This window comes from Pelodiscus sinensis, chromosome 3 (genome assembly GCF_049634645.1).
Source record: "Pelodiscus sinensis isolate JC-2024 chromosome 3, ASM4963464v1, whole genome shotgun sequence".
In the NCBI taxonomy this organism is placed as follows: Eukaryota; Metazoa; Chordata; order Testudines; family Trionychidae; genus Pelodiscus; species Pelodiscus sinensis.
In genome coordinates, this window is record NC_134713.1 from 156369813 (window position 1) to 156394654 (window position 24842).

General features: G+C 44.3%; 1 protein-coding gene across 4 annotated transcripts in view; it reads left to right on the top strand.

Annotated features, from left to right (window-relative positions):
• DNAH14 (dynein axonemal heavy chain 14) overlaps positions 1 to 24842 on the top strand; it is a 599282-nt gene that overhangs the window by 506543 nt on the left and 67897 nt on the right. For all 4 annotated transcript variants that reach the window (XM_075925276.1, XM_075925277.1, XM_075925279.1 and 1 more), the window contains 5 exons: positions 378 to 518; positions 6824 to 7039; positions 8389 to 8619; positions 9322 to 9443; positions 21820 to 22064. In XM_075925276.1, the coding sequence (XP_075781391.1) occupies positions 378 to 518; positions 6824 to 7039; positions 8389 to 8619; positions 9322 to 9443; positions 21820 to 22064 (955 nt within the window). The remainder of the gene's footprint in view (positions 1 to 377; positions 519 to 6823; positions 7040 to 8388; positions 8620 to 9321; positions 9444 to 21819; positions 22065 to 24842) is intronic.

Sequence of the window (24842 nt, forward strand, 5' to 3'; positions counted from 1 at the left end):
GTCACTACTGTGTAAGCTCTTATTTTATAAAAATGAGTAGTCCTGTGGCACCTTCAAGACTAACAAAAATATATAGTATCATGAGCTTTCGTGGGCAAAACCCACTTCATCAGATGAGCTCATCTTATGAAATGGGTTTTGCCCACGAAAGCTCATGATACTATATATATTTGTTAGTCTCTAAGGTGCCACAGGATTAGTCATTTTTAAAGTTACAGACTAACATAACTCCCTCTGAGATGTATTATATAAGTTCAAGCCTATTACATCAATAGCACACATAGTAATTGAAATGGTGAACTAAATCTGATAAATGGCAGACTTAATCAAAATAGAAAATAAAAATCTTGATCTATAATTTGCCAATTGATTTTTAGATTGAAGAACATGAACAGAATTTAGAGGCAAGCTATCAAGAGAGCATAGCCCAGAAAGAAGTGTTAGCAACTCGAAAGCAAGTGGCAACTCAGCGTCTACACAGAGCATCTATATTAAGCACAGCTTTGGAGAATGAGATGGTATTGCCTTTCATTTCTTGTATTGTCTATTTTTTGGCCTCAGCATTCAAGCATGAGTATCATAGGAGTTTTATTTCATTTACATGTTTCAGGAATGGGAAGCTGACTCCCCTTTTCCAATAATGCTTCCCCTCTCCCACATTACCATCTGGCTTACCAATATGTTGTGGCCTTTTGTACTGGGCTGTCTAATTTAATAACTAGAATCTGGCCTTGAGCAGAAGAGAACTGCAAAGATTTGAAACACATTTTTCATTGACAATCCACAGTTCTTCTTCAAGTACTTGTTCATGTCAATTCCAATCCAGTGTATGCATGCATGCTCACGGCAGCCAAAAGGTTTTTCCCCTTGAATATACATTGGGTCTTTCTGCACAGACCCTGCAGTGGCGCCCTCATGGCATCCAGTGTAGAGCCCCACCATCCTCTTGGTTCCTTCTTATTGCCAGTGACGGTTAGGTGGAACTTCCCTGTGCTTTTGTCTCAGCAAGTAGCACTGAGGCCTGTGCAATAACATCTCCCTTTTGGACTTCCTGGGTTTTTTTTTCAAAGTCAAGGTTGGAGCTGAGGGTCACATTTCAGGGAGGTATCGGTGGCCTTAGCCACATTTGTTCCCACTTCAGCACCACTGGCATTGGTAGGATCAAGGATAGTCACATTGTCATCCAGCACCACCATCCCAACGCTGTCAGCACCAGCACAGCCTTCACCAATGAAGTCTTCACACAGTACACAATCAACCTGTGGAATTCCTTGCTAGAGGATGTTGTGAAGACCAGGACTTTAACAGGGTTAAAAAAAGAACTAGATAAAGTAATAGAGATTAGGTCCATTAATGGCTATTAACCAAGATGGGTAGGAATGGTGTCCCTAGCTTCTATTTGTTAGAAGATGGAAATGGATAACAGGAGAGGGATCATGTGATGATTACCTGTTTTGTTCACTCTCTCTGGGGCATTTGGCATTGGTCACTGTTGGGAAGAAAGGATACTGGGCTAGATGGACCTTTGGTCTGACCCAGTATGGCCCTTTATATGTTTACTACTGACAGTGGTTCCAGCACTGACTGTGATTCCAGCATCAAATGATGGCCTCAACACCGATAATACTTTCAACGGCAGCAGTACTTGCATTGGTGTATGCAGCCCTGACATTGAGGGGCACAATGCCATCTGCATTGGCATCAGCCCAAGAAATCCAGGTGCACCCCTTGGTGCAAAAGGAAGGGAGCAGCCACCCCTTATGAGGTTCTGTTCCTCATCCTAACCAGACAAGGCACTGGCTGGCATGCATACAGCCTCAGCCTTGGAGGACAGCAGGGTTCTCCACCATTTGCTGTGGCAGGTTCCTCAGAGCTTGGTCATTTAGGTGGAGGACTCAAATCCAATGGTGAAAATCCTCGCCCTCTCTTAGCCTCCACCTATTGCCATCCCTCTCATAAAGACCACCTCTAACACATAAAAACTTTGCAGAAGACCCCAGACTCATTGTCCCTGATGGCTAAGCACAATGAAAGGCACTACTCTGCTGTTCAGGGGCTATGAGCATTTGTACACCTATCTCCCTCCTGATTCTCTCATGGTTTATGCTGCCACCCAACATGAGTGCCAGGGCTTCCTAGACAGAGGTATCATATGAGATTTTGGTCAGGGGGAGAATGACCTGTGCTTGCCATGGTGAGATGGGGGAGAAGAGAGTGAGAGCATGAGGGGATAGACTGAGGACAGAGGCTTCAGCAGTGTTACTGCGCATGTCCAAATGTGGGGGGAACCAAGCCCAACCGCCCTACCCCAAAGACACATCATCTCTATCCAGGGACAACTAAGGCACTGGAAAACTCTCCTTTTTTGGCAGACAATTTAGCCATTAGCCACAAGAGACTATAGCTAATTCCTATATAAAAGAAAGACATTTCAATAATACCCACTCAGCTCTAATACTAGCATATTCTGACATCTTGTGGCAAGTCACTGAAAAGACACTGGTTAGCCTTAACATTTTAATATATATTCTTACTTTTTTACTAACTCTGTGGAGAGAGAGAGAGGACCTATCAGGACTTCCAGGCTGTATTTCAGCTCTGGAAGGAGAGTGACATCTAGAGGTTTACAGCAGGGGCAGATACATTTCAGCTTTATGTAAGAACATCAGATTGGTCATATTGGGTCAGAACAATGGTCCTTCTAGCCCTGTATTCTGTCTTCTAACAGTGGCCAATGTCAGGTGCTTCAGAAGGAATAAACAGAAGAGGCAATCATCATGATCCATCCCTTGTCACCTATTTTGTTTGTTTTAAATCTGCTTCCTGTACATTTAATTAGGTCATCTTCTTGTGTTATGTTAGTGAAGGAATGACTAACATTTCCTTATTCTATTTTTCCACACTACTCATGATTTTCTAGATCTCTAACATATCTCCCCACCCTTTACTCATTTATTTTCCAAGCTGAAAAGTCCCAGTCTTGTTAATCTCTCCTCATATGGAAGCTGTTCCTTACCCCCTAATCATTTCTGTTGCCCTTTCAATACCTTTTCCAATCAATATGTCTTTGTTTAAGATGGGATGACCAGATCTGCATACGATATTCAAGATGTGGGCATACAATGACTTTATATAGATGCAATATGATATTTTGTCATCTTATCTATTCCTTTCCTGGTAATTCCCAATATTCTGTTAGGTTTTTAGTTTTTGATTGCCACTGCACATTGAGCATTTGTTTTCAGGGAACTATCCACAAGGATTCCAAGATCTCTTTCTTGAGTGGCAACAGCTATTTTAGACCCCATCATTTTTGTATCTATAGTTAGGGTTATATTTTTTCATGTGGATTATAGTTGGGCTTCATTATCTCTTCTTTGGATGTAGGGAACAAGTATGCCACCCTCAATTTGAAGTACGCATACTTTTGTATAGCAATAACTCTGCCCCATAAGAAATACATGAGGTTTGTGGTCAGCAACATTCACTACCAGTTCATGGTCCTCCTGTTCAGTCTATTATCAGCCCCTTGAATATTTACCAAACTAGAAGACTTATCCAGCATTGCCTGGGCCCAGCTGGGTGGGGGATACTGCACAGGCCTCCCGGCAGTACTGCCAGGGCTGACCCAGGACTGGAGAGGTGGGCCGCTGGTGGGTCCTGTGGAGGGTGGACAGGGCTGCACTGCCCAGCCCTAGTGGTGCTCCCAAAGGGGAGAGGGGGAGAGAGGTGCAGTGGTGGGCTTGGGAGACTTTGCCCCCCCCCATCTGGCTCATGGGCTGGCGGAGAGAGGTTTGAGGCCACTGACAGGCAAGATGGTGAGCCCCATCCCCAGCTGGCCACTCAGTAGTGGCTCTGGAGTAGTGGCTTCCCTGCACTCACTGCCTCCAGTGATAACTGTGAAGAGACACCTTTCTTCATACAGCACAGTTAACCTGTGGAATTCCTTGCCAGAGGATGTTGTGAAGACGAGTACTAGTGTTCTTTAACAGGGTTAAAAAAGAACTAGATACATTCATGGAGGTTAGGTTCATCAATACTTATTATCCAGGATGGGTAGGAATGGTGTGACTAACCTCTGTTTGTCAGAGGCTGGAAGTGGATGACAAGAGTGGGATCACTTGATGATTACCTGTTCTGTTCACTGCGTCTGAGGCATCTGGCATTGGCTACTGTTGGAAGACAGGATACTGAGCTAGATGGACATTTGGTGTTATCCAGTCTGACTGTTCTTATGTTCTTAAGAGAAAGGGATGGCTGAAGATTGGTAAGAAGACCCCCTGCACACATTACTTGTGGGTCAAGCCACCACAGTAGGGAGTTGAGCACTGGGTGTGAAGAAACCGCTGTATGAAGAAAAAATTACTTTTGTTTGTTTTAAACCTACTATCTATTAATTTCATTTGGTGACCTCTAGTTCTTATGCTATGGAAACAAGTAAATAAATAAAGGCTTCTTGTGAAAGAAGCCTTAGACTTGGGCAGGGTGAGGGGCACATTTGAGAGACCTCAGAACACAGGGACTCTGATCTCAGGCAGACACCACTCTGCACAACAATGTCAGAGAGCTGAGAGCAGAATGCCTGGCTTTTTGGGCCCACCTGTCGAGGAGTTGTGAATCAGTGTTGAAGGACAACACAACAACTATGTTTTATATCAACAAACAGGGTTGTATATGCCTCTCCCCTGTGCCAGGAAACCCTCAAGCTATGGGACTTCAGTGTAAATCTCTTGATATGCCTAGTTTTATCATATTTTCTGGAAATACAGAATGAATTATTGGACAACCTCAGCAAGTTGTTCCACATCACAAGTGTTTCCTTATGCCCAAATATCACAAACTTCTTTTTTCAATTTTGGTGTATTCCCCAAGTTGACCTCTTTGCCATGAGGTGCAACTGGAGGTATCAATAGTTTTGCTCCTTAATCACAGCCAGGGCTTCATCATGGACATGTTCCTCCTTCCATATAGAGGCCATCTCCTATACACCTTTCTACCTATCCCTCTTGTTCACAAAGTTTTCCTCAAGATACATCAGGCATGAGCTTCAGTGATATTGATAGTCCCAGACTGGGCCCACCAACACTAGTACTCATCTCTCCTTGACATATCCCTGGAAGTCTGTCATCTTACAGCTCCTCCTAGACTTAATAACTCAGGATCACAGTGTTTCCAGCCTTTGCACCTCATGCTGTGGAAGCTCCATGGTTGAACCTGATGGAGCTCTCCTATTCAGATGTTAGAGTAGTCCTTGGCAGCAGGAAACCTTCCACCAAGGCTGCTTAAGTCACCAAGTGGAAGAGAATTCCATTCTGATCAGCACAGTACCGTCCATCCCCAACACTCACCTCTATTCCAGGTATATTAGATTAATTTCTCTGTCTCAAGCAGCAAGGACTGTCTGTTTCATCAATAAGGGTTCATTTCACAACCATCTCTGCCTTCCATCCAGGTGCAGAGGGACAATCATTCTTTTCCACCCTTATGGTCATCTATTTCCTAAAGAGACTTAACCAACTTTATCCATGTGTCTGGCAATTGGTTCCAACCTGGGGGCTTAATCTGGTCCTTTGCAAATTAAGGAGGCCACCCTTTGAATTGCTGGCAGTTTGCTCTCTGCTTTACCTTTCATACAAGGAGGTGTTTCTGGTAGTGATAACATCAGCCAGGAAGTAATTGAACTCAAGGACCTAACATCAGAGCTTCCATGCACCATGTTCTATAAGGACACGGTTAAGCTCAGGCCTCCTCCTGCTTTTCCTCCTGATGGTTGATTCCCAATTTCATATCAACCAGATCATTTTCCCCGCAGTGTTCTGTCCTAAATTACACACAAGTGGCGGGGAGCAGAAGCTTCACTCAGATGTTCACTGAGCACTCACCTTTTACATTGAAAGAACAAAATAATTCCAGAAGTATACCCAACTGTTTTCGTCATAAAGGTAGACAGAATGAAGGGACTCCTGATCTCTTTCCAGTGGATTTTGATATGAATCACATCCTGCATCTGTGAGAGCTATACCCTGGCAGAGATGCCTGTTTATCTGCTCACTGCACATTCCACCAGAGTGGAAATGGTGAGTTTCCCATTCAGGAAAGATACAAAGTGGCTACATGGTCCTCATTATGCACCTTTACATCACATTATGCTATCACCCAGCCGGCCAGAGGTAATGCAGCCTTTGGTAGAGCTCTACTCCAATCAGTGGTCATGTGAATTCTGACCCAGCATCCAAAACTTTGACTTGGGAGTCACCAGGTTGGAGTTAACATGAAAGAAAAGAAGAAAAACTGGTTATTTATCTTCTTGTAACTGTTGTTCTTGGAGATGCATTGCTCTGCATTGCTCATGTCCATTCCATTCCCCACCCTCCTACCCCTCTACTGGAGTAGCTAGCAAGAAGAAAAAGAGTGGGTGGCAGGTCAGCGGGGCCCTATATTGAGTGCCATAAGGGTGCCACTGCAGGAGGCATCTGGACTGACCCAACAGATATTAGTAGGGGGAAAACCTTCCAGCTGCCGTGCACGCATATGTTCATGTGCCTGGTTGGAATGGACATGAAGAACACTTCTCGAAGAACAACAATTATGAGAAGGTAAGTGAGCATTTTTTTCTTCATTTTACCTATTGCCTTTCTGAGGATTATTCTTGCTTGATAAAACAATCTTCCCACATTTCAACAACTGCACCTTAGTTCCCTCCCTCTCACATAATTGTAAACAATAAACTTTGAGACTACATTATTAAAAATGCATATTTACATATAGTTAAAGCTAGTTACATTTTTACCATAAATTATAATATTTCATTTGAATGTGTTAGGATCGATGGAAAGAATCCATTAAAAACCTGGATGAAAAGCTGCAATGTATTATGGGTGATGCCCTTGTTTCAGCAGCATGCATCATCTACAGTGGAGTATTATCAGCAGGATATCGACAGCAGCTAGTAAATGAATGCTTGAGATTGTGTAATAAGAACATCATTCCTGTGTCTCCAAATTACTCCCTAATAACAGCTATGACAGAAAAAAATGAGGTAATAGTATAAGCAGATAGTGAGAGGCATTCGTGGGGGTGGCTTAATGTTGAAGGCTTTAACAGCATGTCCCTTTTTTCCCCACATATTTTACTCAGATTATTTACAATCTAGATTAAATATTTTGTTGTATCACATTGTTTATATCTTTATATGTAGTGTGACAGGATCAGGCTACAGGAGAGTACTCGAAGGGAGGTATGTTAGCCCTAGATTAAGTAGATCTCTGTTTCCTGGGAAAATGGGCAGGGGCTGACATACAACCAACAGGAACTTTCCAGAATCAGTCTGGACAATCAGGCCAGTTAGAATACTTGGAGCCAGTTAGGAGCCTTCCTGAGCCAAGCGAGTCAGGCTAATCAGAACACGCTGGACCAATCAAGAACCAGTTGAGACTGGTTTAAAAGGGCTCTGCTTCTGTTAGTTCAGAGGCACATGAGGAAGAGGAAAGGAGTCAAATATCTGAGGGTATGTCTACACTACCCTCCTAGTTTGAACTAGGAGGGTAATGTAGGCATACCGCACTTGCAAATGAAGCCCAGGATTTGAATTTCCCGGGCTTCATTTGCATAAGCGGTACGAGGTGTACCGGTAGCTCGGAATAGGAATCCTAGTTTGAACTACCTAGTTCGAGCCCCGTGTAGCCGCGCTGCACGGGGTTCGAACCAGCGGGGTTTTAAAAATGGCGGCTCCCCGCTTATGCAAATGAAGCCCGGGAAATTCAAATCCCGGGCTTCATTTGCAAGTGCGGTACGCCTACATTACCCCGCTAGTTCGAACTAGCGGGGTAGTGTAGACATACCCTGAGAGTGAAGAGTGTCTGAGTGAGAACTGGGAACTACAAGTAAGGCAGAGTGTTGTGGAGGAGCAGGATAGACTGCTCAAGTACCAGAAGAAAGGTACTAGGAGGGATTGTTTGGGGAAGTGGCCCAGGGAAGTAGTTGCCAGCCTGGGAGCAGAACAAACCCTGTCTGTTGCTGGTGCCTTAGGGTCTCTGAGCTGGAACCCAGACTAGTCGGCAGGCCCAGGTTTTCCCCTTCCCACACCACTACAGAGTCTGTCCCTGGATACGGAGACCAGGATTCTAAAGGGGTTTCAGTCCATACTATGGGCTAGCCTGTTATGAATATGGCTCAGTAGGCTGTGATCCTTGCCTCTAAAAAAAGAAGAGGCTGTGTGGAAGGTCACAATAAGCTGCTGAGGCTGAACACAATCTGTCAGAAGCACAGGACCCCCAGACACAGCAAGAGCTTTGCCACATTAGTTAATTGTTATCATTGTATCCATCAAATAACAGGGATAGTCAAAAATGTAAAAATATTGAAATATTGAAAATTAAAATTTTCTAGATCAGTAAATGGCAAAAGGAAGGTTTGCCTCTCGACCAGTACTCCATTGAGAATGCTATCCTTGTTAAGAATGGACAACGATGGCCTTTACTAATTGATCCACAGAAACAGGCTTTTAAATGGGTTTGTCAAATGGAAGGTAATGGGCTACGACAAATTCATGCTTCTGATTCCAGTTACTTAAGAACTTTAGAAAATGCCATGCGAATTGGAGACTCCATTCTGCTACAGGTAATTTGGTTTAATTTTGTGGAGTTCTGAGTTAAGAACAAGGGGGGGAAATCCCATTAGAAAGCTATGAATGTAAGAAGAATAGAGTGAATTTGAATGTTAACTACTCTTTTCAAAGATATAAAAGTAGGAGAATGATGGAAGAGAAGGAACTACTTAGTAGTTTTATTTACATTCCGTATTAAATATCTGTCTAAAACTCTAGAAACCTGATTCTCCTCCCTCACACTTATGTAAATTAGTAGTAGTTCCAGTGATGTCAATGATGTTACACTGCATTAAAACTAGTATAGAGAACAGTCCATAAGCACTGATACTTTCTCAATAAAACCACATACATACAAGAAATTCTCAGCTGCATGGATTCCTACAGAATCATAAGGACAAAGCCACCTGGGATGAGGACCTGTGCATCTGCACTAGTTCCGTGTCCTTCCTATCCCCATACTTCCATTCCTACACAGCCTGAGTCCAACGGAGTCTGACTGACAGGGCTTCTTCAATGTCTACTGTCCCTCAGTTCTTGTTTAGGGGAGTTCCCAGCTGGGTATAAGGGCTATGACTTTCTCTCCAGAAATTAAAATTAATGATAAAACCCAAGGTGTGTATTTGATTTTGAGCTTACAAAGCTAAAAGATCAAGTGTATTGTTCAAGTTTATTAATAAACCATCATGATTGAAATGTAGACAATATATTCATAGGATCTTGCTGAAACTGTGGATTCAAATTTAAAGTCAATCTTAAAAAGGGAACTCTACAATAGACAAGGTAAAGACTTCATCAGGATTGGAGATGCTGAAATTGAATACAACCACAACTTTAGGTAATTGTCCTTATCTATGACATTTTTCTATCTAATATTGTATTAGATTGTACTATAGATTTAATTACAGCCGCTAAATACATTTTAAGAACATTAAGGTAGCAAAGTAAGCCAGAAAATTCCAGAATTCAGCTTGCCTCTTCAGTCTTAATTCAACTCCACTATGTGCATATCTATTATGATACTATCTTCATTTATATAATCACATACTATTTTTCCTCAGGACTATGCTTCATTCAGTAAGAGCATGGAGAATGCTTACTTAATAAGCAGTTATTCAGTATTTGGATTTCTCTTTGTTGTTGAATGTGCTATTTGCTGTACACTAATCAAATTCTGCTCTGATATCAGAATTATAGGTTCTTCAAGTGATATCCCTGTAGATGTTCCATTATTGGGCTGCTGATCAGAGATCTTCTATAGCAGAGGCTGGTCAGGACATTCTTGCACAGTTGGTGTCTCATATTGGCATTAGGAGTCTGTTTGACATGTGTGCATCGCGACCCCCTAAGTTCCTTCTCAACCGTCCTCTGGCAAAGACAGAATTTGGAGCAGTGCTGCACCCCTTCCCTGTTAAGACAAAAAAATAACATAATGTAGATGAAAACTTCCAGGTTCTTTACCCTTCCTTTAGAAAAGTTCATTCTAGTTTGTTAGTTTTTAAAAAAATCTCCCATTTCACTCCTTTGGGAGCGACCCTGCAGGATGGTCTCACAATATGTCAGGATCCCCTGGTTTTAAAAAATGTGACACTTGCAAGGACTGCATGCCACGTTCAGACAGACATTCCCTTTGTGTCAAATGTCTTAGTCAGATGTACCTTCCTCCCAAATTTGCCCACTTGTCATGGCCAGGATTTGCTCTTAAAGATGATACTTATGGAGAAATTTCTCCAACTTGGCTGTCAGATGACCATACCTAAACCCTCTCCAGATACTCTCCATTGAGGTTAGAACTGACCAAGAGCATGGCTCCACTCTCCAATGAGAAGAGGAAGAAAGCCTCAACCTCTCCTCACAAGGATCTGAATAAAAAGAAATGGTCCCCAATGAGGACTTTATCAGCAGTGCTGACATCCTCATGAACACTGTAGCATATCAGGCACCAAGTGCTCAGGTTATAAACATAAGGAGTTGAGACCTACATGTGCACAGGTCTCTTCCTCAGCACCAATGGCACTAACAACTGCTCCAGAGTCAGCAGCGGCAACAACACTGGTGTCAGACCAATGACTACACCAGCACCGTGATGGGCTCATTGGCACGTGCCACTACTAAATACCAGTTATCCAGACTCACATCATCTACCCAGAAAGCCATGGTGCTGCATCCCTCAGCACCGCAACAATTCTTGACCCCATTGCTCCCATACCTCATCTCTCCTTAAGACACAGATTCTGTCTCTTCCAGTATCTCCTAAAACTTTCACTTCCAGGACACCAGAGAATCCATGCAAGGAAACAGAGGAGGACCTTGCACCAGACAGTCACCTGAACATAACTCCTCTTCCTTCCATGATGAAGCTGTCATGCCATCCCCACCAGAGATGGCAGTTTACTTCAAGCAGTTTCAGGAGCTAATCAAAAGGGTAGCAATCAGCCAAGACATTCCTTTAGATGACATGCAGGAGACTCAGCATAAACTCCAGAAGATTCTTCGACCTTCAGCATTATCAAAGGTCATTTCCTCCATACACGAGGTTATACTAGATCTGGCCGACACTATATGGCAGATGTCTGCCTCTGTGCTACCAACATATAAGAGACTGGATCATAAATACTATCTTCCAGCTAACAGACCTTTTGTTTTCTCAGCCTCAACTGATCTCCTTGGTGGTCAAAGCTGCAAAGCACGGGACAAACTCCCCTCCCCCCCAACACCAATCCATGCCACCGGACAAGGATTCTAAATGTCTTGAGTCATGTCTATATTACATTACTCTAGAACTTAGAATCTACAGCTATGCTGCTCTTCTTGTCACTTATGATTTTGATAATTACACCAAATTCTTTGACTTTGCTTGTCCAATTTTGAGGACAGGTGGACAGACTTCAAATTGGTCCTTGTAAGAGGCTGGCTATTATCCACAACAGCTCTGCAGGCATCACTGGATATGACTGACACGGTGGCCCACACCATGGTCATTGCTGTAGTAATGCATGGAGCCTTGTGACTTTCTTCTTCAGAATTTCCTATAGAACTACAGGTCAAAGTGAAGGACCTACCCTTTGATAAAGAAAAGTTCTAACAAGACCAGTGAAGTTCTTTACACTATAAAAGACTCCAGGGCCAGTCTGCATACACTGGGAATATACCTTCCCTCTTCCAAGAGGAAGCCATACTGCCCCCACTAATAGTCTCACCCATAATACAACTGCCAGTAGCCTAGGCTTTATGATGCTGTGAGGAACTGCAACAGACTGAGTAGATGCTCACAAAACAACCAGTATCAATCAGCAGGAACCAAACCACAATTTTGAAAGCTTGGTTGAGGGTCTGGGTGACCACTCCTTAATAACAGTGCTTATGTGCCCTCTTGGCCACCGCTTCCAGGAATTCCTCCATGCTCAGCAACATATCATGCTAGACTGCTGGGCCCTGAAAATAGGGCAGTGTGGCCATTCCATCCTCTTTACTTCATGCCCTCATACTGGTTTCTGGATGGAGGGAGGCCAAGCTGCCTCACTACCTCATGGGTTGACCAGTTAAAAGGGCGAAGGAAGCCCTGCTCCCAGGCTAGCCCACCAGCTGTTAAGGCAGGGCAGCTGGCCTACAGTCTAGCTTAGGAGCAGTTTTAATGTCTGGGCCCTAGCTCAGGGAGAGGTGACAAACAGTTCAGGGGCTCAGGCCTGACTGCAGGCTGAGCCACAGTTATACCACCACACCCCTGGACAGGGCAGAGCAACTATGAGCAGTTCAAGAGCTCAGGTCTGGCTGCCTGCTTGAGCAATAGTTTATACAATCAAGCCCCGGGTCAGGGCAGGGCAACAACCACAGGTACAAAGTTTAGGTACGCTCAGGCCATAGGTCTGAGCCCTTATTCAGGGAAGGCCAGCAAACAATACCGCAGTTCAGGGAGGCACTGGCCTGGCTGCAGGCTAAGCAGCAGTTTGAGGGCCATGCCCTTGGTCAGGGCAGGGCCGCAACCAAATAGTTGCAGTCTACACAGTTAAGGGCTCTGGGCACTCAGCAGATGGAGCCAATAATTTATCAAGCCCAGCCCTTGGTCAGGGTCGAGCAACACAAAACAGTCACACAGTTTAAAGCTCGGGCCTGCCTGTCTGCAGGCTGAGAGGGGGTCAGGTCTCCTTGTTGGCAGAGAGCCGACAAGCGCAGGGTTTTTTATCCCAGGGGGAACCTGCCACACAACTGAGCTTGGAGCTCCTCCTTTTATACTTCCTGTCCTGCCTTTCTGCTTCCTGTGGGTGGGGCCAGGTTGCTCTGGCATTGCCCACCATGGGGCTTTGGGAGGGGTTCCTTTCCAGGTCAGCAGAAGGCCAAGCTGACTCACTACATATACTCCCTTCCCTTCTCCCCCATCCATGTTCAGGGACCCCTCTCACAAGTACCTGCTTTGATCAGAGGTAACTCACCTTCTACGGCTAGGTGTAGTGGAACTTGTTTCACCCCTATTTCCTGACCTAAAGGAAAAATGGAGAATTGCAACCCATACTAAATTTGCAACAACTTGACAAATTCACACATTCCCAAAGATTCAGGATGGTCACATTGGGCTCAACATTATCTGTACTAGAACAAGGGGACTGGTTCTTAGCCCTCGACCTCCAAGATGCATACTTCCGTATCTCAATATGTCCGGCACAAAGATGATTCCTCTGATTTGGAGTGGGGCACAATCACTTCCAATACAGAGAGCTCCTGTCTGGTCCCTCTACAGCACTGAATGTGTTTTTCAAGACTCTTGCAGTGGTTGTGGCCCATCTCTGCAAACAAGGGATCATATTCTTTCCATACCTTGAAGACTGCATTATCAAAAGCCAAACTTATGAAGAGATCTAATTGGCCACTCAAACTGCCATCACACTCTTTCATAGCCTAGGACTTCAAATAAACATTCAAAAGTTCACTCTCATTTGGATTCAACACATAGAAATCATTGGGGCTTACCTACACTCAACCCTTACCAGAGCCTCCCTCCCAAATGCCAGATTCTTCACCATCACATGCCTCATATCAACAATGTCTGTCCACCATACGACAGAAGCTAGAATGTGCCTACAACTTTTAGGCCACGTGGCAATCACCACTAAGTGATATGCTACCCCAGACTGTACATGAGGCATCTCCAGGGCTCTCTCACCTCAATATACAAACCTGCCAAGCACAGCCTCCATATGATAACTCCACCTGTGAATGTTTTGCTCTGGTGGACAAAAAGGGAGAATATATGCCTAGGTGTTCCCTTTTACCAAAACCCTCCAGTGATAATACTCATTACAGAGACTTCCTCATAGGTTGGGGATCATACTTAGACTGCTACATGACACACGGCATGTGATTCCCAACAGTGGCCCATTTACACATGAACTTCCTAAAACTCAGGGCAGTCAGCAGTGTTCCCTATAAGTTGTGTGCTTGTATGGCCACTCAGAAGAGAGTCAAATACTATCCAGCTGTTTAACAGTATGCCAATAATGAGGTCTTTTGTTTCTACTAATGGTGCACATTCATACATGCCTCAATGCACATGGGTGGAAAAGAGTAGAGGGAACATTGGCAGTCAGGTATGCATGTCCTCACTTTCTTCCACTGATAAGACACAAACCAATTTGAGTCTTGTCAGACAGTACAGCATGTATGTTCTACATCAACAAACAAGGGGGAGCTTGCTCACACTCCCTGTGCATAGAGGCCATGAAACTATGGAACTGGTGCATCCAACCTCACACAGACATCTAGACTTCCTACTCCCCCGATACCAGAATACAACTGCCAACATATTCAGCAGACACTTTTCACAAGAATATGAAAGGGATTTCAACCCTACAGTGGCATAGCACCTGTACTCTCTGTGGGTTTACCCATCTGTAGACTTATTTGCAACACCAAAGAATTGTAAATGCCACCTATTTTGTTCTAGGATGGGAACTAGGACTGCATCTCTAGGATCAAGACACTCATGTACACCTAGCCACTGATTCCACTTATACACAGAGTAATCTGCAAACTCAGAAATGACAACACCAGGGTCATACTCATTGCTTCAATATAGCACAGGTAGATGTGGTATCTTTACCTGCTATGCACATTGATCCACCCTTCAGTACATCTTCTGATGAGACTGAACCTCCTCTCCTCCCGGGGCAATGGTCACATCTTTCTTTCACAACTGGAGAAGCTCCATCTGAAAGCGTGGTTGTTCCAGGTACACAAGCTGACCTGTTCAGAGAAAGTCAGATATGTATTATTACACAGCAGACAAGACTCCAGTTGCAATTCTTAACTATATAAGTGGAAACAATTCTCCATGTGGTGCTCATGGTACCCCAAACCTCGCAATGCATCCCTCCCCAATATCCTACACTATATTTTAGACCTAAAGAATGATAGCCTGTCAGTTCCATCAGAGTTCATCTCACAGCCTTTCATGATAAATTGGACAACTTCCCCATTTTCACACACCCCACCATAAAACCCTTCTTACCAGACTCCAAAACCTCTATTGAGAAGTACAACCCCGCCCCCACCCACATGAGATTTGAACATAGCCTTTAGGTCCTTTATGAAAATCGCCCTGGAACCTCTAGTCACCTATTCCCTCCTACACATGTCCATGAAAGCAGCATTCCTTGTGGCTATCACATCAGCGAGAACTGTAGGAAAAGCCAGTATATTAATGGCCAACCCTCACTACACTATATTCTTCAAAGATGAGGTCGCTATGCGAGCCCATGCTAAATTTCTTCCAAAGGTGGAAGCTTTCCACCTCAATTAGTCTACCTACATTTTACCCCAAACCCCACAAAACCCCAGAGGAAGCAACACTATACACCCTTGACATCAGACAGGCAATTACCTTCTTCTTGGACTGAACTAAACCATTCCTCAAATTCTTTCCTGTCCACTGCTGACCAATCCAAAGGTGCAGCTGTTTCTAAGCAACAACTATGCAAGTGCCTATCAGATTGTATTAGGTCATATTATCAAAGCCAGAATTTTGAAGCCCCTAAGGGGCATCTGAACTCACTCCACTCGAGCTGTGTCTATATCCACAGCATTTCTCCATGAGGTACCTATTACTGATATATGTAAAGCTTCTAGATGGGCGTTGCACCATACACCATCATCTGAGACACCAGAACTGACACCTTGCAAGGCCAGACTGCTGTCTGCTGCTACCAGTTACTCAAGTCCAAAGTCCCTTCAATTATAGGGGAACTGTTTTATAGTCACCTGAGTGGCACACCCATAGGGACATCACTTGAAGAGAAGGCTACTCACCTTGTTCAGTAAATAAAGTTCTTTGAGATATGTGCCCCCATCGGTGCTCCACTACCACCCTTCTCCCCTCTATTTTGGCGTTCTACTTAAATGGCTCTATGATAGAGAAGGAACTGAAGAGGTTGGGATGTGCAAGTGCCAAACAGACTCCAACACGGTGGCAAGATGCCAACTGCACGTGTACATCCCAATCAAGCACTGCTACTGAAGATCTCCAACACCTAGGCTACATCTACACTGGCACCTTTTTCCGGAAATGCTTAAAACGGAACAGTTTTCCGTTGTAAGTATTTCCGGAAAAAGAGCGTCTACATTGGCAGGATGCTTTTCCTGAAAAGCCCTTTTTCCGGAAAAGCGTCCGTGGTCAATGTAGACGCGCTTTTCCGGAAAAAAGTCCCGATCGTCATTTTCGCGATCGGGGCTTTTTTCCGGAAAACACTACTGTGCTGTCTACACTGGCCCTTTTCCGGAACAGTTTTCCGGAAAAACGACTTTTGCCCGAACGGGAGCAGCATAGTTTTTCTGGAAAAGCAGCTGATTTCTTACAGTAAATCGTCACTGCTTTTCTGGAAATTCAAGGGGCCAGTGTAGACAGCTCGCAGCTTATTCCTGAAAAGCTTTTCCGGAATAAGTGGCCCAGTGTAGACACAGCCCTAGAGTGGAGCACTCACATCTCAAAGAACTTAAGTTATTTCACACAGTGAGTAACCTTATCTTTCTTCATAGTCTTTTTTGGGTGCTTATAATTGTGGTATGCAATTGCTTCATAAATATTAAATAATTCATTTGCACAACATCTTGAAAGTGGGTGGTGTCATCCTACCTTTACAAAAGGGATACTGAGGCACACAAATATTGAGGTAAAAAATATCCACCAAGATTTGGAGCCCAGACTGAGCCACCTAAAACTTTATCTTTCAGTGTATTAAAAGCTGTTTAAAGCTTTACTTTAAGTGCTCTTAAAATGCATATGGTTAGGATTCCCATGAGGCACAGAGTTCTGAGAGTGATCCAATATTGGGGCCATTTGATCAAGTTGTTCCCAAGATACAACCCCCAGAAAACACATTCTGACACTTTTTGTTCACAAGTAGAGATCAAACAGGCCTCATATCATCACAACAGTATTATGCTCAAGAGTTTTCCCAACAGTACATGGAACTCATCAGCCTTTTGAGGGAAATCAAAATATTTTAATAGAGTTTGCTTTTCCAGTTAGGCATGTGCCAACCAGTTCTAAGGCTCATACACTTCTTCATGCTCCTAGCAGATCATAAAGTACATGTGCAGAGAAAGACACTGACTATACAATCTGGAAAATTACTTCTCTGTCACAAAACCTGTGTAGCTGTGAAGTCCTTGACTCTGAGCATTGCCTTTACCTTTACTACAATTAAATATCCAGAACTGTCCTGTGCCAGCTGACACAGGCTTGTGGGTTACATAGCTCGGACTAAGGGGATATTTAATTGCAGTATAAATGTATGGCCTTTGTAGAGGTGGACTACATCTTATGGGGCCTGAGCTCCAGCCAAAGTTAATCAGCCCCATATCCTGACCTCTGCAACTCCAAGTCAGCTGGTATGGACCTACCATAGGCAGGGCCGGCCTTAGGCCGATTCGTCCGATTCCCCCGAATTGGGCCCCACGCCTAAAGGGGCCCTGCGCCCTGAACCCGGAAGTGTGCCGAGCGCGCTGCAGGAGGGGGCGTCGGCCCCAGAGGAGTGCGGCGGCTCCCTGTGCCACAGGAGGTGTGAGTTGAGCGCAGGGTTATCCTGTGCGGCGGGAGGAGGGGGGGTTAGCTATGGCTCGACATCAGGATGGCAGTCAGTTTCTAGCAGAGTGCCCCAAGGTTTGGTTCTAGGACAGGTTTTGTTCAATATCTTTATTAATGACCTGGATGAGGGGATGGATTGCACCCTCAGCAAGTTTGCAGATGACACTAAGCTAGGGGGAGAGGTAGATACACTTGAGGGCAGAGATAGGGTCCAGAGTGACTTAGACAAACTGGAGGATTGGGCCACAAGAAATCTGATGAGGTTCAACAAGGACAAGTGCAGAGTCCTGCACTTGGGACGGAAGAATCCCAAGCATTGTTACAGGCTGGGGACCAACCAACTAAGCCGTAGTTCTGCAGAAAAGGACCTGGGGGTTACAGTGGATGACAAGCTGGATATGAGTCAACAGTGTGCCCTTGTAGCCAAGAAGGCTAATGGCATTAGCCATTAGGTTGCATTAAGAGGAGCATTGCCAGCAGATCCAGAGATGTCATTATTCCCCTTTATTCGGCTCTGGTGAGGCCACATCTGGAGTACTGTGTCCAGTTCTGGGCCCCCCACTACAAAAGGACATGGATGCATTGGAGAGGGTCCAGCGGAGGGCAACCAAAATGATTAGGGGGCTGGAGAACATGACTTATGAGGAGAGGCTGAGGGACTTGGGTCTGTTTAGTCTGCAGAAGCAAAGCGTGAGGGGGGATTTGATAGCAGCCTTCAACTTCCTGAAGGGAGGTTCCAAAGAGGATGGAGAGAGGCTGTTCTCAGTAGTGACAGATGGCAGAACAAGGAGCAATGGTCTCAAGTTGTGGTGGGAGAGGTCCAGGTTGGATATTAGGAAAAACTATTTAACTAGGAGGGTAGTGAAGCACTGGAATGGGTTACCTAGGGAAGTAGTGGAGTATCCATCCCTAGAGGTGTTTAAGTCTCGGCTTGACAAAGCCCTGGCCGGGTTGATTTAGTTGAGATTGGTCCTGCCTAGAGCAGGTGGCTGGACTTGATGACCTTCTGTGGTCTCTTTCCAGCTCTATGGTTCTATGATTCTACCTTTGGGGCTTGGTGGGGAGGTAGCTGGGGGTTTTTTGTGTGCCGTTTTTTTTTTCTCAACCAAAATAGCTGCAGGGCCCCGTCGAACTTGTTCTAACTAAGCCAGCCCTGACCATAGGTTTTTAATTGCAGCATAGGCACACCCTGAGAGTTCAAATCCCCCTGGACAGCAATCTGGTATGAAAAAAGTAGGCATATTGCTCCAACTTGCTTGTGACAAGTTTGTTTGTTTGTTTTAACTTAGGGAAAATGCAATGTGATTTACAGTAAAATATTCAGAAGGTGCTAAAATTATTTTTGGAAAAAAAGAAACTACACAAGCAAATGCTTGTTGGGAGGAGAAGGTGATTAGAAGTGAAGGTGCAGGGTGTAACCCCTTTCTGTTTTGCTCTGGAGGAGACTTGCCTATGTGTGGAATAGGAGGTTCTGAGCTGTTCTCCCTACCCCTCCCATGTGATCTGGGATCTCAGATGCAGGTTCTGTCTGGGAGGTGCCTAAGTTGAGGGTAGGAGCAGGCTCAGAGTGAGGGTCTGGACAGGAGGTAGGGTGCAGGAGCAAAGTGAAGGTGGGATATCTGGGTGAGAGGTAGAGTGCAGGAGCAGGTGGAGGGGGGTCTGGCCAGAAGGTGGGAATGCAAGGTCTGGGCAGAAGGTGGGAGTGCAAGATCTGGTCAGGTGTTAGGGTGTGGGAGCAGGGTGGGGATGCATGGTCTTGGCATGAAGGGGATGCATCAGAGTGATTGTGGCACAAGGTCTGGGCATGAGGGGGATGAAGGGTCCTTACCTGTCTTGTGCCTCCTGCCGTTGCCAGGCATTGCTCCCATGGCTTCCATTGGCCATGATTCCAGCCAGTGGAAGCAACATGGAAAGCTTCCAGGTGGGCAGTTTCCTGTGCTGCCATTCACCCAGCCAGAGGAAGGGGGAGTGGCAGCACACAGAGTCACTTCCTTCTTCCTCAAGCTGGATACAGCCTGTGAAGCTTGCTCACTCCCCCTCCTCCACCCACAGCAGGAAGCTAGTGCTGGTGCTCCAACCTCACTGGGAGGGCTATGGGACTGGAGCACCAGTGCAAGTTCCGTGTTGTGAGGAACAGGGAGGTAAACCCCAAGCCCACAGCCCACCTGCATGATGGTTGTGGACCACACTTTGGCTACGTCTAGACTGCAAGCCTCTTTCGAAAGAGGCTTTTTCGAAAGTATCTTTTGAAAAAGCCTCTTTCGAAAAAGAGCATGTAGACTGCAACCAGCACTTTTGAAAAAGCAAGCCGCGTTTTCAAAATAAAGCACCCAGGCAGTCTGGATGCTCTCTTCCGAAAATGCCCTGTTTGCATTCAAGAATGCCTTTTTTCGAAAGAACACTTTCGAAAAAAGGCGTTCTTCCTCGTGAAATTAGGTTTACCACCGTCGAAAGAAAAGCCGTATTCTTTCTATTTAATTTCGAAAGAACGCGGCTGTAGTCTAGACGCAAGTGAAGGCTACTTTTTTCGAAAAAACCCTTGAGTCTGGACACAGCCTCTGAGAATCACTGTTCTAAAGGGATCTGAGACTCTCATCCTAACCCTCATATGTGAGCTAGTACCTGAGAACCCTACCCTTATGATGAGGAGCTTAGAACAGACATGTGGCTCAGACCAAAACACTGCTGACACTGGTATAAGAAGCAAATATCAAAAGCAGGGAAATTGCCGTTGTAGTGCGTTGACCAGTTGAGATCATTATTCAGGCCTAAGTTGATAGTATTGAACCTATAAATGAATTCCAGTTCAGCTGTCTCCTTTTGTAATCAGGAGATAACATTCTTTTGTAAAAGAATGACTACTTCTAAGTCTGTTATTGAATGTCCAGGGAGGTTAAAATGTTCCACCCTACAGGTTTTTATGTGTTACCATTCCTGATGTGTGATTTGTGTCCAAAGGCAATTTCCCTGCTTTTGATATTGGCATCACCACATCAAATGTTGTGAATGAGATACATCCACCCTGACTTAATTATCTTAATTAACACTGGTCCTACGATTGATACGTAACTTATTTTGCTGTTATATATGCCCTGGATTCTGTAATTTCCTCTTTAATTCATCTCATGAAGAGGGTATTACTCATGAAAGTTCATGATCTAATAAATTTGTTAGTCTCTGAGGTGTCCTCCACGTGCTCGCTATGCTTCATGTCAGTTTAGGGGTAAGGGTAACTATGCAAATGAAGGTCATTTCAACAAGACACAGCCTCCCAGGAGAAAAAAAGCATTTAAATTCAAATTCTAGTAACTTTGAAGTTTGAAATCCACCATGGGTAGAAATCTGAGAATGAGTTGTAAGCATTTGAGAAAAATCTGCATCTTTTGAGGTGTGTTTTTGTTTTATTTTTTTATTTTTGAGAAGTGCAATCTGAATACATAATATTCAGGAGGCACTGGAACTATTTTTTAAAATAAAATAAATTACATGTGGATGGTAGGAGTGATTAAGGATGCAAAATCAGTGGTAATGGGGAGGAGCTGTTTGAGTCTGCCATGAAGGATGTGGGTATTCCTGAGAGGGGAATAAATAGGAATCAGAGGGATAGGAGACGGAAGAGAACCTTTGGGCTTCAGGTAAGGGGGGTAGGGTAAGGGTTAGAGAGGAAAAGGGTGGGGAGAAGATGGATTGGACAATGGAAGAATAACCAGAGGAAGTTGGAGTTGGTTTGGGGAGAATTCTGCCCTGAATTCTCTCCTTCTGTGTGTGTGCTAGAATCTGTAGTAGTCCAACCCTTGTGCAGGGGTGTGAGTCTCTCTTTCTTTCTGCTGTGTGTTCTGGGAGCTGGGGAACTTTGGGACTGTTTGAGCTTCTTGACCAAGGGAGGTGTAGGGCAGGACTAAAGATGACAGATTTAAACATCTGCAATCTAGAGAATGATTATTTAAGTTACACATCACTGCTATATGTGGCTAGAGTTGGTGACAGTGTATGGGTGAGGAGTCCAGTTTGGAGGAGGGGAAAACTAGATAGAATTGAGGCATGGTTGGGGAAGCCTGGCTGAAGTCTGCCAGAGTCCCATATGCAGATAGGTATCACTACATATTCCTTTGACATTTAAAATGCTTTGTGATTTCAGGTTATACATGACAACACAAAAAGCCAACCCACATTTCCTCCCTGCAGTTTGTAACATGGTCACAATGATCAACTTCACTGTAACATTCCAAGGTTTGCAAGATCAACTTTTGTCAGCTGTAGTAATTTATGAAACACCCCAGTTAGAGCAACAGCGTTACGAGTTATTGGAGAGTATCTCTGCTGACCAAATTACACTGCGAAAATTGGAACAAAAGTCACTTGAACTGCTTCAGAAAACAGAAGGTAAGCAAAAATGTTACAGAAATTGAGGACATACTTTCCTCAAGCAGATACACACTATAGAAGAAAATTGCTTAATATGCTATACGATAATATGATAGTGAACATGGTGAGAAGGGGCTCACCCTCTTGTGGTCACCCCTTCATGGCCACTGGTGTCTCTGATGCTTCTCTGACCCAACTGTCTTTGGGGTGAAGGTATCCCAGACAGTTTTCTGGTCAGTTGCCTGGACGAGGCTTCTTCTTTACCCCCTTGTGTAGCTGCTTAAGGTTGGGATGACCCAGGCCCACCCACTCCTCTGGGCCCCAGCCCAGGGACCCTGTAAATAGCAGTTACCTACTAAGTGTCTCTGCTGTCTGCTGCTACCTTGCTCCCTGTGCCACTTCCCCAAAACACTGAAACTCTGCTCTGTCCAGTCTCTCAGAGCTTTGGGGCCAGGCTTTCAATGCACCCTGTCCAGGGTTCTGTAAAGTTTTGTCATGGCTTGTCTTCAGCCACTGGACATGGGTATCCAACCAGGTCTAAAGTTCAGCTGCTACCCTCCCAGTCAGCCCTAGATCTGGCCCAGCAGCTTCTTTTATATTGCCGTGCTGAGCCCTCATTGGCTGCAGCAAAAGTAGCTACTCTAGTCTGCCTGCAGGACTTCTTTCTGCCCTTCTCCTTGAGGCAGGTTGTGGCAAGGCCTCCGACCTGGCTTCAAGCCTAGTCCATCCCGTCACATATGGATAATATCTTAGGGTACATCTACTCGACAGTGTTATTTAGGAATAATGTCCGTTATTCCAAAATAACTATGTAAGCATCTACACTGCTAGCCTGTTATTTCAAAATAATTTCAAAATAATGGGAGGCTTATTTCAGCATTTGTAAACTGCATTCCATGAGGAATAATGTCTTTTCTGAAATAGCTATTTTGGAATAGCAGTAGCGTGGATGCTCCATTGTTGCTCCTCCCTCAGGCCATTCAAAGTAATTACTCTGCAGTGCTTCCTGGGCCTCTAAATCGAGGTAGCACATCCACATTAGTGGAGCCTGCCTTGGACTAATTTTTAGACTTCCCTGTAGTGTAGATGTGCTATTTCAAAATAAGTTATTTGGGAGTATTTCTTCCAGAATAGCTTATTTTGAAATAATCATGTTGTGTAGATATAGTCTTAGTGTGCATTGCAAACAATAAACCTCTGCTTCAGATTCTTCCATTAATTATTGTGTGTGAAATTATCAGATAACTTTATATCACAGAATTATAGAACTCCAAGGAACCTCAAGAGGTCATTAAGTCCAGTACCTGCATTCATGACATGACCAAGCACCATCTTTAGACCATCCATGACAGGTGTTTGTTTAACCTGCTCTTAAAAATCTCCAATGAGGGAGATTCCACAACTGCCCTAGGCCATTTATTCCAGTGTTTAACAACCCTAGCGTGACATTTTTCCTAATGTTCAACCTAAAACTTCCTTGCTACAATGTAAGACCATTGCTTCTTGTCTTATCAGAGATTAAGGAGAAGAATTTTATTCCTTGTAACATTTTTAGATACTTGAAAGCTGTTATCGTATTCCCCTCATAGTCTTTTTTTCCAGACCAAACAATCCTAAATCTTTCAGTCTTCCCTTATAGGTCATGTTTTCTAGACTTTTAATCATTTGTATTGCTTTTCTCTGAATTTTTTCCAATTTGTCCACATCTTTCCTGAAATGACACATCCAGAACTGGACACAATATGCTAGTTGAGGCCTAATCAGCACAGAGTAAAGTGGAAAAATTACTTCTTGGCTGTGTCTACACTGGGCCACTTATTCCGGAAAATCAGCCGCTTTTCCGGAATAAGCTGCGAGCTGTCTACACTGGCCCTTGAATTTCCGGAAAAGCAACGATGCTCTACTGTACAAAATCAGCTGCTATTCCGGAAAAACTATTCTGCTCCCGCTCGGGCATAAGTCCTTATTCCCGAACACTGTTCCGGAAAAGGGCCAGTGTAGACAGCCCAGTAGACTTTTCTGGAAAAGCGCGTCTACATTGGCCACGGACACTTTTCCGGAAAAAGGGCTTTTCCGGAAAAGCAGCCTGCCAATGTAGACGCTCCTTTTCTGGAAATACTTATAATGAAAACTATTCTGTTTTAAGCATTTCCGGAAATTCATGCCAGTGTAGACACAGCCCTTGTGTCTTGCTTACAATACAGTAATTCCTCATTTAACTCTATAGATGCGTTTCTGAAAATGTGCGTACTAAGCGAAAACGTGCTATGCGGAGTCAATTTTCCCATTAAAAATAATGGAAAAGGTGGAGTTTGCATTTCAGATGGTGGTGGCAAAGTCAATTTTTTGTTGGTGCTGGGTCATCAACGTCAACATTAGATATCTAGCAACACAAGATATCTAGCAACTTAAGTCGCTGCGGTGTGTTAAACACAAAGATAAATATGTGAGTGAGCGGAAGAGCGCTGTGAAAATGTGTATTCATTCGCTCATGCGTGTTACCACTGTTTTCACCAATTTATACTACCATGCGAAGTAGTCTGCCACTTGATTATTTTCATGTTATTTCAGGGATGGGCGTGTTATTCGAAAAACGTTCCCTAAAAAAATCGTGCTATTGCGAAAACGTGTTAAGCGGGCACATGTTAAACGAGTAATTACTGTACTCCTGTTAATATATCCCAGAATAATGTTTGGTTTTTTTACACAGTCGTGCACTTTTGACTCATATGTAGCTTGTGGACCACTATGATTCCTAGATCCCTTTCTACAGTACTCTTTCCTAAGTAGTCATTT